This window comes from Mirounga leonina, unplaced genomic scaffold, assembly GCF_011800145.1.
Source record: "Mirounga leonina isolate KUSES-001 unplaced genomic scaffold, KU_Mleo_1.0 Mir_199, whole genome shotgun sequence".
Lineage (NCBI taxonomy): Eukaryota > Metazoa > Chordata > Mammalia > Carnivora > Phocidae > Mirounga > Mirounga leonina.
In genome coordinates, this window is record NW_023270498.1 from 12299650 (window position 1) to 12317898 (window position 18249).

General features: G+C 41.3%; 1 protein-coding gene across 1 annotated transcript in view; it reads right to left on the minus strand.

The window, feature by feature from the left end:
- Positions 1–299: 299 nt before the first annotated feature.
- Positions 300–18249, minus strand: part of SUGCT (succinyl-CoA:glutarate-CoA transferase) — a 780750-nt gene continuing 762800 nt past the window's right edge. The window contains exon 14 of the mRNA XM_035026545.1: positions 300–1748. Within this exon, the coding sequence (XP_034882436.1) occupies positions 1585–1748 (164 nt within the window). The 3' untranslated portion in view covers positions 300–1584. The remainder of the gene's footprint in view (positions 1749–18249) is intronic.

The window sequence follows — 18249 nt, forward strand, 5'->3', positions numbered from 1 at the left end:
CATCCACAAAGAGCAAAGCAGGGAGGACAATAGCTCTTCCAAGAATTGGTAGGCATTCGGGGCGCCTGGGTGGCTCAGTCGTTAAGCGTCTGCCTTCGGCTCAGGTCATGATCCCAGGGTCCTGGGATCGAGCCTCACATCAGGCTCCCTGCTCAGCGGGAAGCCTGCTTCTCCCTCTCCCACTTCCCTTGCTTGTGTTCCCTCTCTCGCTGTGTCTCTCTCTGTCAAATAAATAAATAAAATTAAAAAAAAAAAAAGAATTGGTAGGCATTCTTCTAAAAAAGTCCCATGAGGCTTTGTGAGAAGACACATTTCCTATTTATTTGCAATCCTTGATTCTAGAAATATATTGGGGCTTACAGCATGGATAAATAGCTCAAATCATCTCAATCAAAAAGAGCATAAAAGTAAAACCAGCTCTAACTCACAGTTTGAAAGATGAACACCTCTAACTTAACTTTCAATTGCCACATGGTATGTCATAAAATGATGGCAAAATGTTTGCCTTAAGGTCATGACTTCAGATCATGTCGGGAGACTGATCATGAGGTCATGTGATGCGCAGGTCTATACCTGGGCTTGGGGGACTGGTAGCCTGAGCAACAGTTTATCCTGGAACATAGAGTCAAATCAGTTGCCATCTTCTGGACAGAAAATGTTTTCTATACTTTAAGCTCTCTGACAAATACTTTAATACTTAAATGCCAATATTTAATATTAAGGCATTATATATTCTTCTACAGTGAGTGCTCAGATTACAAAAGAATGTTCTCCTTTCATTCTCCTATTATTTAAACATTATTCAATACCTAGATGGTCATTTGACACTCATTTAAAAACCTATTGCATTTGTACTTGGCTCAAAATAAGGTGCTGATTAAAAAAGCCACTTTCCACCCCCTAATGCAGATAGATCCATACACCCCAAAATGCAGCAATGGAAATTGATTTTCTGCCACATATCATGAAATAATCAGAGAAATACAACATAAAGCAAATATTTACCCCCATGGGGAGAATGAAGCTCAGTTTTCCTAACGGACATCAGCAAAGTCCATGGTTTAAATTACAGATTAACAAAGGACTCATGAGCTCAAAATTAAGTTATTCTGTTTAAAATCAATCACTGAAACTGTCATTCTGCTTATTGCTTTGACTTCCTAACAAAGGTTTAAATGAAGACTTTATGTGCAAGTAGAGAATGGCAAGAGATCTGCTCTTTTTCAGACCTGCGTGGGCTGGAGGGGCAAACGTTTAGGCTATTAATGTAATTAGAATGAGGAATGTATTTTTCCAGGAAAAAAAAAAAATCTTTACCAAAAAAAAAAATCCCACCAATCCACAATTAATCTATTATCTGGAGTGGGGGGAGAATGGTAAGGAGTAGAAGGTGGGGCACATTTAGAAAGCACTAGATGCATTGATACCAGAGCCATTCTGGAGGCGCCAGGCAGGAAATCTGGAATTACTCTAACTTTTCTTTGCAGAGGCAGGCACCAGAACTGGGGAAAAGGGTCCAGAAAGAAGATTGCCTTTGCTAACAAAGTACATTCAGGTTGTGGTGTTGAGAAAGAGCATTTTTGATCATTCGGCTTCGTGTTGGGTCACCACTCCAGCGCTGAACAGCTCCCCAATGGCCTTGTCATTGTATCCGAGGACCTCCCTCAGGATGTGCATTGTGTGCTGCCCGAGCAGGGGGGGTGGCCTGGCCTCTGACATCTTGAACTTACTGTATCTCACAGCTGGGCCTGTCAAAAGAGGAGGAAAGCAGGAAGCCTGTTAATGACTAACCCTAGGAAATTCATTACCCAAGCAGCCTGGGGTGTTTTCAATGAATGCCAAGACTATCACTGCCAGTTACAAAATGGTGGCGCATTTTGGAAAGAAATGTATTTTTATGTGAGGTTTTCTTGACTCGGTTTCATCCAACTGTGCCGTGGTCATCTGACCTGCCCATGCGGGGGAGCGGGGGGGTTGGGGGGATATGTATGTGTCTGGCGTGTGCCAGCCCATGCGGAAGTGGCCAATCCTGTCACCAAGACTCTTGGGGCTCAGTCACTCAGCTGAGTCGACTCTCTGGATCCAAAAGAACAAGGACCACAGGTACATAGTGTCTCTCTGTGCTGGAATCTGACCCAGGTGAAGGTAATCTGGATGTTTTTTATTCAGTGTCTCCTATATAAACTATAAGGTTTAATTCAACAGACTACAGATCAACTAAAAAAAAGCTCTGCTAGACCCTGCTGAAGACTTTTGGTGGGAAAAGAGGTGATATGTGCGAGTTTCGTCATCAGGGAGACCTGGGTTTGCATGTGCAGTGCAAGGGGGAGGGGATATTCATTCAGCTGTTCGCAGAGCACTGAGCCACTGTGCACAGGGTAACTCAAGCAGGACTTTCAACAACTGTTGGAAATGGATTTTATGATCCTCATTCTTCACGGTAAGGACACGAAAGCCCCAAAAGCTCAAGTTTTGCTCAAGGTCACATGACTAATAACTAATAGCACCGGGACTCCCATCCATGTCCATTGCAACCATCTTGCACTCTCTATAACCTTAACAGCCTGCTCTTCCTTCTCCAGTTTTCCCCAGAGAAGCTGTTTGGGTGCCGCGGAGCATGTTGTTTTAGCAGATTTTTACCTTTGCTGCCTCACTCAATAAATGGTATTTCTGTTGGCTGTTCTTCACATCTCATTTGATTAGGCTTTGGGAAAACAAATTAGATAGTCACAAGAAGACTACAAAACAGTGCATTTCTATCTCATAAAAATTTTTCCAGCCTGCTCCTGATTTGGAGTGCACAGAGGAAGGACACGCAAAACCAAAGCGCATGTGGGTAACACAACGTCAGTGAGTAGAGCAGCAAATGTGCTTCGAGCTCTTCGGAGAATTCCATGAATAAAAAGTAAGCCACTGTTGATGATAGAGAGGACACAGACCTCCCCAGACCATCAAGCCACACTTTTGTGTGACACACACCATCCATGATGGACAAATGGAAACTTTCAACTGATGGTCAAAGTTTTGCTTCTTTCTTCTCACCCTTCTTTTTATTGTTTTAAATTGTATTTTTTACTGAAGTAGAGTTGACACATAATGTTACATCAGTTTCAGGCGTACAACACAGTCTACCCATTATGCCGTGCTTCCCATAAGTGCTAGCTGCCATCTGCCACCACACACACCGGTGTGGTACCACGGACTGTGTTCCCTGTGTTGTGCCTTTCATCCCCCTGACTTGTTCATTCCATAACCGGAAGCCCATACCACCCACTCCCCTTCACCCATTTTGCTCATCCTCCCCCTTCCCTCTGGCAACCACCAGTTTGTTCTCTGTATTTATGGGGCTATCTCTGCTTTTTGTTTGTTTATTCATTTTTTCCATTCTTAGAAGCGCATAGAAGCTCACGCTTCCTTCTAAATGCCCTAGCGCAGACTGCTTTCTCACTGGTCCATCTCTTTTCAGTCAAGGAGCACGCATTGGGAGGCAGGGCCCACTACTCTCATGAAAAGGTTGATAATTTGATGTTTTAGGCATGTGATCCTTATTCACTGCTCTCAGAGTGGGTTCCAATTTTGACATTAATGAACAAGTTTTAATCTAAAACGTGTCTTTCAAAAGAAGGATGTCACTGAGAGAATCAATGTTATGTGACTTCTTCCTAACTGAATGATCTGGAGTGAGACTCCCAGCTGGGAAAGAGTCACTTGACTACACAGAGAATCTGGGCTGGCCAATGCTGCTGGGAATATACTGCTGGTGGTCCCAGCACGGCAGCTGCCATTTTGTCAGAACTTAAGGTGCATTAGCTACTGAGCCATCATGTCCGAGAACCGTCACAACAATCCCAGATGGACACTGAAGGTCAAGGAGGCTTAGGGTACAAGGGTCAGAGTGAGGGTTCAGGTTAGGGAATGAGAATAACCTGCCCAACATCACCCAGGTGGGAAGTGAGAGTCAGTTCCCAAATTTGTTGGGTGCAAGAACTTGGGTTTTTAAACAAAATAATAATTTGTTAAGGTGAAGTTCACATAACAGAAAATGAACCATTTAAAGGTGAACAATTCAGTGGCATTTCATATAGCCTCAATGCCGTGCAATGACCACCTCTATTTAAGAGTTGCAAGACATTTCCATCACTTCAAAGTCAGACTCTCTATCCCTGAAGCAGTTTCCCTCAACTCAGCCCTCCCCTGGAACTCTTGGCAACAACCACGAACCTACTTTCTGTCTCTGGAGTGATCTATTCTGGATATTGCCTATAAAAGGAATCATACAATATGTGACCTTTTGTGTCTAGCTTCTTTCACATAGCATAATGTCTAAGATCCATCCACCTAGCAGCATGGATCAGTACTAAGAACCTGGACTTTGAGCCTCGATGCAGTAATGATAGGAAGGAATCTTCAGGTCCAGCCATACTAAAGGGCAGTTCAACTTGTGTTACTCCCACTATACACTATGCTTTCACAGTAGCTTCCAGATCTAACCCAAAGACTCTGCTACCACTTCCGGATGAGAGGTATTTAACATTTTATGCAAAAAAAAGTCTTATTTTTTTATAAAGATTTTATTTATCCATTTGTCAAAGAGAGAGAAAGAGCACAAGCAGGGGGTAGTGGCAGGCAGAGGGAGAAGCAGGATTCCCACTGAGCAGGGAGTCCGATGCGAGATTGGGATCCCAGGGCCCCGGGATCATGACCTGAGCTGAAAGTAGACCCTTAACCGACAGAGCCACCCAGGTGTCTCCACAAAAAAGTCTTAAAGAATTTAGAATGGTATTACTAACTACCATTTACTGGAGTGGTATTATTAACGAACTAGAATGGTATTTCTTGGTTTTTAGACTTGTTAGCATAAAGGCACTTAGAAAATACTGTATGTTTGGAAAGCCTATGCTTCTCTAAATAATTGTATGTTATTAAAGAAGCCATATCACAGTTTAATAAATTGTATATGCTTTTCCCTAAGCCCCTTCAGAAACCAGGTATTTTGCATATGGTTGAGTTCAGAAAGATTCTGAAGCTGGGGTTCATTCGTGTAATTTAAGATCAAAGTATAGTGTATATATGCCTGTACCGTACTGGGAATTTTCAAGTTGTAATTTTTATACATTTTTAAAATAAAGTATTGTTTTGTCATGTAGTTTATTAAGAAACAAAAATTTATAGTCTCTGTAATATATATATATATATATGCAATGGGACAAATAAAGGTGATATCCAGATCCCAGAGAAAGCTAAGTTCCAGGGACATCCCTCCCAATCTAGGTTTTGCACAAAGGGAATAAAGTCCTTTTAAAATACATTTGTCTCAAGAAGTACAAAATGTTTGACATAATTATTTACATCTAAGGTCCAGAAAGAATGAATAATGTGATCTTCCATTAAAAAAAGATGAGCAGATAAGTCACATGTTCTTAAATTACTTTTTGGCAACGTCACGTCTATGTTCACATATGCTTTCAAACACTTGCAAGCTGTGTGATCTTGAGAATTCTTAAAGTCCCTGAGCCTCAGTCTACACATTTCTAAGATGAGGTTGACAAACCTACCGAGGGTTGGTTTGAGCATCTGAGTAATATAATATGGGTGATATTCAATATCAGTAATAATCAAAGAAATACATATGAAAATAATAAGGTACAATTTTGTTTATAGAATTAGCAAATCTTGTGGCTATTTTGGTTTGTTTTTAAGAGGTCAGTGACTGGTAGGAGTATAAATCAGTACAGTCCTCCTGGCAGGAATTTTGTAACTAACTATGAGGAGTTTTAAAAGTGTTCCCACACTTGAATGGAGAAATTCTACTTTAAAAATGTTCTTCTATGGGTTTAATCAGGATGTTGACAAATTCCATAGGCAAGGATCTACATAAATTTCAAAATATACTCAATACTCTTTTAATACCTATCTCCTTCCCACACAGCTTTCTAACTTATAGGCTATAAGGGTTCTTTGTGTGTTATTCTGTACATTTTTTTAAAACACTTTTAGCTTCCAAAAGTTACTTTGTTAGGACTAGGTGTTTACCAACACATTCCTTCATATACTGTGCCCATAGGTCTATCTCCTACCCCTTCCTTCCAGATGAAGAGGTCACATAGCTACCATATTGAAAAATATCTGGAAAATATGTCCAAAACTTAAGCACTGGTTAAATAAATTACAGTGTATTTAAATGATGGCAACCTGTCTATACAGTAATTTCAAGTTGTATTTTGGGGGGTTTTGAACACAAATCACTCTCTCCTGAAATACCACTGACATAAAAGTTTAGAAGTTAAACAAATCAATATAAAAATTCAGAAGTGAAGAGAATGGGTGGTAGCATCACTAATGAATGAGATATTTCAACAAATTTAAGAATGACATGGACAGGATAGGGAGGGGGGTGGGAGGATGGGTTGGCCTGGTGGTGGGTATTGAGGAGGGCACGTTCTGCATGGAGCACTGGGTGTTATGCACAAACAATGAATCATGGAACACTACATCTAAAACTAATGATGTAATGTAAATGATAAATGAAAACAGAAAATTCAAAAAAAAAAGAATGACATGGACAGGATAATGTTGATGTGTTAAAAGAGGTAGAGGAAATGGGTGTTAATGGTCCATTTCACCCCCCAAGAGGTTCTGATCTTAAAATCAGTGGTTATGAGAGAGACAGGTCTTAGAAGAGATGTAGGACAGAAAGCAGAGGATTGGTGTGTCAATTTTGACTAACTTATTAGTTTGTACTAGCAACTAGAAGAAAAATGAAGCTTGCTTTCAAGTTTCTACATGAAAATATTAAACCTACAACTGCCTACCCAAACAAATGATTAATCAAATATGAAGACATGTTCAAACTTTCAAAGATTAAGTAAGTTTATGAAGTAAGTTTCTTGATGCTGAATCCAGTAGAACATGGGAGGAAATGATAGAAGGATAAAATTCTGGTACACGGTGAGAACCAGCTAGGGAGTGCAGGGAAGGAAGACCTCAGGATGATAACTCAGACCTGGACAGTCAATAAGGTAGAAACAGAAGAGGGCAGAGGACTTCAAAAGGGGAGTCTGAGGGGCACCTGGGTGGCTCAGTCAGTTAAGCGTCTGCCTTCGGCTCAGGTCATGATCCCAGGGTCCTGGGATCGAGCCCCGCATCGGGCTCCTTGCTCTGCGGGAAGCCTGCTTCTCCCTCACCCTCTGCTGTTCCCCCTGCTTGTGTTCCCTCTCTCTCTCTGTCAAATAAATAAATAAAAACTTAAAAAAAGGGGGGGGGGAGTCTGAGAGAGCAAAAGAGCCTGAATTGTATAAGAACAACTTAAAAATTGGAAAAATATAATAATAAGATAAAATTACATTACTCAAGAAAAAAATAATTAGAAACTCTAGAAAAAACAAAATTTGTATAAGAAAATAAAGATCCAAATATGAAGCAAATTATAATGTGGCAAGATTTTAAGTAACTGATGGGATACAAACAAAGGAAATCCACTTGACCTTGATGCCAAGAACATTCGAGTAGTGCATATTACCTGTGTGTCCTCTATAACAGCACTAAGCATGGTGTATTACATTGTCTGTTTAGTTGTCGGTATTTCCTATGAGGGCAGGAGAATGCAGTTGTATTTGCTAATGGGCCCTCAATGCTTTTCATTTTGCTATAGAAGGAAGAGAAAGGTAAGCATCTTTTCTTAAACACCTGTAATGAGTGTAGATTGTGTTTTTATCTGCATTATTTCATTGGACTTTTCAATTTATAAAATAGAGACCATTGTAATTCTCTCTCTCTCTTTTTTTTTTTAGAGAGAGAGAGCACGCACATGGTTGAGGTGGGTGGGGGGAGGAGAGGGAGAGAAAATCTTAATCAGGCTCCACGCCCAGCACAGAGCCCGATGTGGGGCTTGATCTACAACCCTGAGATCATGACCTGAGCCAAAATCAAGAGTGGGACGTTTAACTGACTGAGCCACCCCGCCTCCCCATAGACTATAATAACTCTCATTTTATGGATCAGAAAACTGAGGTCCTCTATTTTTTTTTTAATTTTTCCCCCCAGGATTACTTTTTTATTCAAAGGTAAAAACAAAGAATAAAATAAGATTTAAATTTTAAACAAACTCTGTAGGTCACAGGTGAAATCTTTACTTGCAAGGGATAATTCATTAAGGTGTTTAGGAGATTCCAAATACTTGTTTTTTAGGTATCATAGCAGGTTCTGAAGGGGGGGCCTCCATGGTTATCTAGTTTGCTGAAATCCCCTAAGGCAAGAAAGGGCAGGAGAACAGGAGGTACTAGAATGTGTCCCCAGCTGACTTCCCCCTCAAAGGGGGGGCACATTCTACAAATGAGCCAGGTATTGACAAGAGCATATTATCCTTAAAGTATGTTAAAAACAAGTCTGACTAGTGATTATGAGAATAGAGCTGTCTGATAAACATTTGATATATTTTAAAGATAATAGACTTTACTGCCCAGCAATTACAAGTATTCAGACATGTATTTTTCTATATAACTTACTGTGAGGTGATCAATGTTAAATATTAATTTTCATCATGTTTCAATTCATGTCTTCTTGACCTTCTTCATTTTTCCTTCCAATTGCATGCCTTTGAGGCAATAAAGAATTTTAACCATGATAGTTATGGACTTGAATATTCATCTGCAGCTACCTATATGCTCATTATGTGCAGTTGTGCTCCTAGTGGTTTTATCAGAGCCATCCTCTGAGCGGTTTCTGGAAAACATCAGAATGACCTTCATTCATTTTCACTTCATAGGCTCTGTTGCACCTTGAAGAGCCCAGCGACTGGCCCACAGATGCTGCCGACCAGTGGGCTTGGCCGATGGTGCCTCATGCACCCTCCTCCTTTGGTGGCCATGCAGGAAAGAAAGCACAGCTTCTTCTGCTAGGCATTTTAACCGAGGTCCTTTAAAGGGTTGGTTAATTTGTCTAAGGTTACCCAGCTAAATAAATAATAGAACCAAGACAAGATCCCCTGTCCATCAGATTTCATGATCCATGCTCTGTCATTTGACACAAATTTGTTGAACGAAAGATTGCTAACAATTAAAGATATTCGAATAAATACCATTTCTGTCATTTTAATTAATTAATTTAGCCACTAATTAATTCAACATATAATTTTTTAGAATCTATCCCTGCGTCAGGATTTTGGCTGTATGACCTAGATATGTTTTAGCAAATATACCTGGACCCTACTCTCATGGAATTTATATTCTGATTTGGGAGAGAGACAATAAACAAGTCAACAAATAAATAGTTAAAATTTTATAGAAATTATAAAATTATTTAAAATCTAGCTGGGAAGATGAGAACATTATAGGCAGAGTGGGGAGAAGACAGGTTGCCCCGAAAGTTTGCTGAAATCCCCTAAGGCAAGAAAGGGCAGGAGAACAGGAGGTACTAGAATGTGTCCCCAGCTGACTGTTCTAGATGGCATGGGTGATAAGGCCAAACTGATTAGATGATCCTTAGGCTGAGCCCTAAACTGAGCTATTAGTACAATTAGTGGAGGAAAGAAGGTTCCAGGCAGCATGAACAGGTTTGATGTTCAAAAAACTCAAAAAAGATCCAATGTGTTTAGAACAAGAATTTGGTAGAAGGAAGGTTCTAAATGAAGTTGGAGGGAGAGGCAGAGCAGAGAATGCACAGGGACTTAGAAGGTATGGTAGTGATGGGGCACCTGGGTGGTTCAGTCGGTTGAGCGTCTGATTCTTGGTTTCAGCTCAGGTCATAATCTCAGGGTGGTAAGATCAGTTCCACGTCAGGCTCTGCACTCAGCATGGGGTCTGCTTGAGATTCTCTCTCTCTCTCTTGCTCTACCTCTGCCACTACTCCCCCACTGCTTGCACTCTCTCTCTCAAATAAATAAATAAAATCTTAAAAAATAAAGAAGTTACAGTAGGGAAGTTGGATCTTATTCTGAGTTCCATGGAGCTTTGAGAGCAGTGATGGAACACTCGTGTTGCTAAGCAGAGCATGAGGCTGTTGGAGGCTGCTGTGGGTAGATTAGAAAAGATGGTGGTGGCCGGACTAGGACAGTGCCTGTAGGGTTTGAGAAAAGTGGATGTGTTTGAGAGCTATGCTGGTGATAGAATGACAGGGTTTACTGATGGATTACATGGGCTAGGGTAGCTGTGAAAGGAAAGAAAGGATCAAAGGAGAATCCTGTGTTTTGGGGTTGAAAACTGGTGGGGCCATTTGCCAGATGGCAAAGACTGAGTGAATTGCATATGGACAGGTTTTGGTGGAAGCAGAAGTCAAATTCTCTTATGGACAGGTTTTGGTGGAAGCAGAAGTCAAATTCTCTTTTGGACATGCTGTCTGAGGTGCCTATGAGATATCCAAGGACAGAGGTCAGTGGGCCTTTAGCTATGCAAGTCTGGAATTCAGGGAAGATTTGGGGCCAGGACATGTAAATTTAGAAGTCACTTACCATCTAAATGTCCACATTCCAAAACACTATATTTTCATGGCAACTGTATTTATTCCAACATCCTTGATGCTGAAGATTTTAAAGATTTTATTCATTTACTTAAGAGAGAGCAAGAACAAAAGAGAGCATGAGCTGAGGTGGGGAGCAGAGGGAGAGGGAGAAGCAGACTCCCCGCTAAGCAGTGAGCCCCATGTGGGGCTCGATCCCAGGACCCTGAGATCATGACCTGAGCCGAAGGCAGTTGCTTAACCGACTGAGCCACCCAGGTGCCCTGATGCTGAGGATTTAAGTAAGTTGTTTATTTATTTAACTTATTTAAATAAGTTCTTTATTTAAATAAATAAGAGCTTTTTCTCTACTATCTAAGCTCTATATCAATATCTATTGCATCAAAATGTTTTGTGCCCACAGGAAGCAAAATAAATGAATAAGAAGTTAATATCTATAGCTGGTAAGTTTGGAGATAAATGCATTTCTTGACCTTAAACAGACAAATTCCCATTGACTTGACAGCCAAAAATAGGACATTTTTATTTTTGAAAGAACTGTAAACGTTGTGCCCCACAGAAAGAGGCAGGGAGGGAAACTGAGTCATAGCCACTTAGGGATAAACTAGGGTGGGAAAGTCTTTCCTCTGCCTTAATAAAGTCAATCAAATAGAAAACACTGAAACACATGCCCACCACAGCAATCCCGAGCACATAACTTGGTACTAAATCCTGAACCGCAGGTGCCGTCCTTTTGGGGAGACCACCTAGTCTAACAACTAATGGTCAAGGCCCTGGGTCTCCTTACGCCCCTCCCCAGGAAGGGGGCTGGGTGGCACGGCTTGTAGGTTGTACCCACCTCTAGGTGAGGACTGTGTGTGAAATGCCCTCTGGGGTCCCCTCAGGGGTAGTCTATAGGATTCTAGGAAAATGGCAACACCTTGTACTTCAACTTCTGTGTGTGCCCATTCCTGAGAGGCCGAACTGATAAACTTCATGGAATCCAGAGTTCAAGAGCTGGCGGCCAACACAATGCAAAGGCAGGTGAGGAAGAGTCCGTCACAGCCTGTAAGTCATACACCGGAACATCTGAGACTATGACTTAGTGAGTCCTTGCTGGAAACCAGGCCTGGGGCGGAGTGCTTTCTGGTTGTTATCTAAATCAATCCTCACAATGACCTTAGGCACTTTTAAAATATTCATTAATTCATTTTATTCCATTATCGCAGAAGAGCAGCATGGAGCTTAGAGAGGTTATGAAATGTGTATAAAGAACATATAGCAGATGCACATACAGATCTGCTGACTTTGTAGCCGCTGGGTTTGAGAAGTGATATAGCCAGGTGATTAAGAGTGTGGGTTCTGGAACCAGAGTGTCTAGCGTCACATCCCGGCTGTATCTCCTTTAGTATTTACTAAACCAACCAGTGCCTCAGTCTCTTTCTCTGTAAAATAAGGATGATAATGCCACCTACCCTATCAAGGTGTGAGGACTTAGGAAAAAATTCTTAGAAAAGTACCAAGCACACAGTAAGCGCTTAATACATGCTGGCTGCTACCATTTTCTCTCATTCTGCCGCAGTGCTTGCCTTTGCAACCTAGATTCCTAAGCGGAGCCCAGGTTACCTGCCAATTTCAGACATGGGCCTCCCAGAACACTGACAGCTTAGCTGCATTTCAGATTCATGACAGCAAGTTGGGGCTAAAAGTTTTTAATGTTTAAAAATCCCTCACAGTTAAAAATAGAGCTACCCTATGACCCAGCAATTGCACTACTGAGTATTTACCCCAAAGATACAGATGTAGTGAAAAGAAGGGACAGCTGCACCCCAATGTTCATAGCAGCAATGTCCACAATAGCCAAACTGTGGAAGGAGCCGAGATGTCCTTCAGCAGACAAATGGATAAAGAAGATGTGGTCCATATATACAATGGAATATTACTGAGCCGTCAGAAAGGATGAATACCCACCATTTGCATCGACAGGGATGGAACTGGAGGGGATTATGTTAAGTAAAATAAGTCAAGCAGAGAAAGACAATTATCATATGGTTTCACTTATATGTGGACAATAAGGAATACATGGAGGATATTAGGAGTGAGAAAGGGAAATGAAAGGAGGAAATCAGAGGGGAAGACGAACCATGAGAGACTATGGACTCTGGGAAACAAACCGAGGGTTCTAGAGGGGAGGGGGGTGGGGGGATGGGTTAGCCCGGTGATGGGTATTAAGGAGGGCACGTACTGCTTGGAGCATTGGGTGTTATACGCAAACAATGAATCATGGAACACTACATCAAAACTAATGATGTACTGTATGGTGACTCACATAACATTAAAAAAAAAAATCCCTCACAGTCAAGGATACAAGTATTTAAAAGGAAAAAGAACAGAGAGGAAGGAATCCACCATTCCTTAAGCACACATTACATGATGGGCACTTTTCAAATGTTTATTTTGTTCATTCTCCATTACACACCCTTGGAAATAGGTATTTTTCTCCTCTTCCTACAGATAGCAAAGGCAGGCTAAGGGAGGTTAGGTTACCCACGTCACACATCTGCTAAGTATACACTTATTGTTTTCAACAGCATCGGAACCTACACCAGAAATCAATTCTATACTCCCTTGGATTTTAACGAGTTATATTAGAAGGAACTTTGAAAACATGGAGTTTATTTTACTTATTTAACAAACACCATGTGCCAGGCACTATTTTATGGAATTTATACATCTGATTCTTTCAGCCCTTCAGATAATGCCAGAACCTCCAATTATCACCGTTTTACAAATGGGGAGACTGAAAGGCATAGACAGGAGATCACTTGCTCAGGGTCACAGAGTTAGCAAGAAGAGCCAGGATTCATACCCGGTCTCACTCCAAATCCCCAGTCTTTGCCAATGGGCTACACTGCTTCCCGGGGAAAGGGGAAGAGTAAAAGAAGAGGGGATTTTTTTTTTAAGATTTTATTTATTTATTTGAGAGAGAGAGAGCGTCACGCACGCATGAGCAAGGGGGAGGGGCAGAGGCTGAGGGAGAAGCAGATTCCCCGCTGAGCAGGAAGCCCCATGTGGGGCTCGATCCCAGGACCCTGAGATCATGACCTGAGCCGAAGGCAGCCACTGAACCAACTGAGCCACCCAGACGCCCAAAAAGAGGGGATTGTCTAAGTTTGAAACCAAATTCAGGCGGTCTTGGAGTAGAACATGCCAAGAACAACTTTGCATTTCATCTTCTGACCAGTCTGTTGTCTCTGTCCTTCTAGATTACAGTTCTACCAGATAACTTATGCAATATGTATTCATTATTACCTCATCTTTTCAAATTCGTTTGTCAGATGCCACTTATTTCCTTGTAGGAATCCCTAGAATCACAGCCCCATCAATTCATTCCCAATGTCCCATGTTCCTGAGTCAGGCAATGTACTCCAAAGCTTTCCCTTCTACCCTCCCCAAAAGGAATGAAGCCTTCCCTTTGCTCCCTGTGGAAAGTTATCTGGTTCAAGGCACAGGGAGGGCCAGTTCCTGGCGTGCCAGAGAATTCCTCAGACAAGCCCTGTAGTGTTTTCCATCTGTGGTTTGAGGCCTTTCAGTAACAAGACCCTGACTATTTTGTCTCATCTCTTTTTAGAAAACTTCCATGATTCTCTTAGGCTAAAAAGGGAATCTACCCAATCTATGCAAACATCCCAAGCTCCTCTAACTATATACAGAATTCAAACTACATTTCTATAATCCAGACCAACTTAATAATGTAAACAGTTGCAGGAAACAGAGGTAGCCAAAAACATGTGGGAAACCATAATGAATATTCAAGTAATGGGAACATAATATCACATCATCATGAGGGAAGGGACCTAAACAGTCCTTTTTTCCAGAACTCCATGCACCTCCCGTCTTGGTGATGCATTTCTAAAGCAATGAAACAATCCATTGCTCAACCTCAGAGCAAACTGGCAAACGATCAACACGAAGGGTTAAATTAATTAACATAGCTGGCCTGTCTGATCATAATGGAAGCAAGAATAAAGAAAATTAAAAGTTAAGTGTGTGCACCTTTTCTTTTCTTTTTTAATGTCTGATAGGGATGTCAACTTTTTAAAAATATCAAGAATACTTAAAAGCAAACATCTGTTTTATAATATATGAAATGCTATATCAAACATTTTTATTTTGACTTCTTTGGCCCATCACTAAGATACATGCTGTAGATACCATTTAATCTTCAAGGCTTACTAGTGTAATAAGACGCCAAACTTCATTTTGCTGAAAATGATGATAGCTCCAGTACCAAGTTATTTCACAATTTCCCCTCCAGTGCTTGAACTCATCATCATAACAATAACAATATTTTTTATATGGCGCCTCTCAGCCATAGCATCCAAGGCGCCAAATGGAGCCACACAGTTAGAACACATTAAGCCCATTAGATGTGAGATAAAAACAGATAAAGCCATTTAAACTCGCATGGGCGGTGGGAAAAAGCCACAGAGAATCAAAATGGCTTTGGACCTCTTTAACAGAAGAACTCAATCTGTGGCACTACTTTTGTGGTCAGGCATCCCAGAAACTCAAGGCAAACATGTGGTATGTACCACCAGCTTGGACGGATCACCCTAGTCTCATCCAGAGTTCACAGGCACCATTTGTCATTACAGCTGTAACAAATTTTAATTCCTTATTTTGTAACTCAATAGAGAAGTCCTCCAGAACCACCACCTGTAAGGTAAGAGTATATTTTCAACAATGTCTATGGCCCTGTGGTAGTCATCAGTGAGGTCCATTAAATCTCCAGTTCTCACCTTCCAGGAGCACGCTGGTATTGCCTGTCCTGACCCCTTTGATGGTGGATGAGGTCACGTTACTGGCCAACACACTGTGAACAGAGGGGCTGTGTATGCCGCCTCCAGGCCAGAACACTCAGTTGCTGATTTAAGACCCTCTAGGCCTCTCTGAGGTAGTGACTTGGCCATGTGTGAGATGGTGACTGCTCCATCAGTCTGGGGCCCTTTCAATCCAGATTGCACATTTCTGTGAGCAAGAGATATGTTTGTGTTGTCCTAAGCCAATGTTATTTGGGGACTGTTTGTTACTACAGCATAACCCTAGCTGACAAAGACTGATTACATGCCTCAACTTTAATACAGAGATCTATTTGCTGAAACCAAAGGAGGGACTCCTTCACCCAGCCCCTCAGCACTCCTCTAGAAAGCATTCAGTTCAGATGGTCCAAATACTTTGAAACTCTCATCTTGTGCAGAGCCAATTTTGACCACTGGAATGATGATAACAGCTATTATATATTGAGTACTTACATGTGTTGGACATTTGGTGGAATGCTTTCCATATATTACCTTGTTTGATAGACTAAATGACTTTTAAAAGCAGGATTATTATTACACCATTTTATCAACAAGGGAAGTGGGGTTAAGTAACATTATCAAAATTACACAGCCAGTCAACTAAAGAATTTCGTTACTACTTAGGCTGGCTAAATACTAAGTGCATGCTCGTTAACACTACGATGTATTTCCTCCCTGCATAATGTGGAAGAAAATCTGTTCTCATATCAGTGGCTGAATAAATACCATTCTTTGGCAGATGGTGTTATAAAGCAGTACTGTATTATAAATACTTATATATTTCATGATTGCTAATCCATTAAGGCATTTATCTTTCATTTGAAAAAGAAACAGGGCAACTTGCATTTGATTTATCTATCTTGTTCCAACCCACTGAAATGTCATAGTAGATTATCCATTTCCTGCTGGAAAAATATATGGCCCATAAGGAAATGCTATTCATATTCATTAGCAAACATGCCATCTCCCCTCAGAGCACGCTACCCAAACTTGAGGCTGAGGTCTCTGAAAAACTGTGGACTGGAGGAAGGGCTCCCCTGAATGCTTCTTTCCAACATTTGTGTTTGCTTCTAATTATTTTCAGCACTTCTGAAAATGCTGAAAAGGGTGAAGAAACACCTTGCTGACAATGTGTGCTTTGCCAAAATAATCAATTCTCCCACTTCTTTGCCTTGTAAAATTCAAGTATCCAATACAAACTCTTTGGGCGCATTCCCAGGATTTTGTTTGGTTAGACTTCACCATGGAAAACAAAATTGGTTCAGCTGAAATCTGTAGCCAGAACATTTTAAGCTTCATAGACCTTCAAAGTAGTGACCTTCTCCTCACCTCCTCTGCCTCTGTGCTCCATTAAGGAAAATACCGGAAGAAGTTTCCAGTCAGAGAAGCCAGATTGCATTTCGATTCAGTTTTGAGGGGAGGAACTGAACAGAGCTGGAGCAGGTGGTTATTTGTGGCTCTTGCTACAGATGAGCTTTGAAAAGTTCTTCTGTAAGCCTCTGAAGGTCCTTTATAATTTAATAAAATTTTCCTGTGCTTCTTAATCTCTATCTTACAGGAATCAGTCTTATATTTACCATCTTCTTCTTTGCTTTCCCAAGAGTGCCTGAGATCACACAAATCACAATCATAGCCCAAGCAAATAGAGTATCAAGAAAAATAGGTCCACAAACTTGCTGCTGGGAAAATGGCGATGTGTTAACTATTTGCCCTAAGATGTGATCTTAGTTTTTCCCTTTCACTTTACCTCTGAGGTCCAGATGGAAAGATTTTAGAAAGTGCTTTCCCTCTATGCCCCTATTTCTATTTTGGCATGATCATCCTCTTGATGACAGGGCCTTCATCCCCAGCCTTGCCTTTGATACTTGCTATCCCAGTGGTGCTACCTCTGAAACATCTCTCACACATTCCCACACTTCTCATCTTTCCTGCCACCTCCTTGGGCCAGAGCACTCTGAAATAGGAGGACAGCTTGCCCAGTCTTTTATTCCCAGCTGCTCCATCCAGCTAAACGGCACTCATTCTCGCCTAGACCGGACACTGTGCTGGTCCCTTTGCTGACCCAGAATGCATCTCAGCATGGCAATCCTCAAGCACATGTTATTCTTGAAGCTCTGCTCAAGCTAACTTGATGTTGAGCCGTCCTTTTTTCTCACAGTTCAAAGGAACATCTCTCTTGTCTGATTCCCTATAACATTTGATCTGTTTTTCCTCAATGGTGTATCCCAATCTCTAATTGTATTGCCTCTTGAGATCTTCTTTGAGACCAGAATTAATGTTCTGCTCATCTTGCATCCCTCATAGTACCTACCATATGGTGAGTGTTCAGTAGATAACTGAAGGATTAGACTAAAAAAAAAAAGCCACCTAACTAGAATCTTGAATTAGGAAATAAGACCACTAGAAATCTATGATATACAGAAGAAACATTGAGGCTTGTTTATATGGTGTATAAATGGAGTCATCCTGATTCTTCTTTCTCTGACACTCCATATCTAACTCATCAGCAGATCCTACTGGCTCTACTTCCAAATATATACAGAATCCAACTTCTTTTTACAAACATCCTGGTCTTAGCCACCATCACCTCTTGTCTGAATGTCTGTGGGAGCCTCCTATCATGTGACTCCCTGCCTGCATGCTCCCCCTGCAATATAGTCTCAATAAGGCAGCTGGAGCTACCTTTTAAAAACCTAAGTCACATCATATCACTCCTCTGCTCAAAATTCTGCAAGGGTTTCCTTGTTTCATTCTTGATGGTGGGCTCTGGAATTCTGAGTAATCCACCTGCCTCCCCACTAAGCTACCCCCGACTTCCCCTCCTGCCTTCTGCCCTCCTACTCATCTTGCTCGAGGAGTGCTGGCCTTCTTGCTCTTCACCAAGCCTGCTCATCCTTAAGGACTTTGTTCCAGCTGATCTTCCTGTTTGGAACATTTTTCTTTCTGATATCTATAC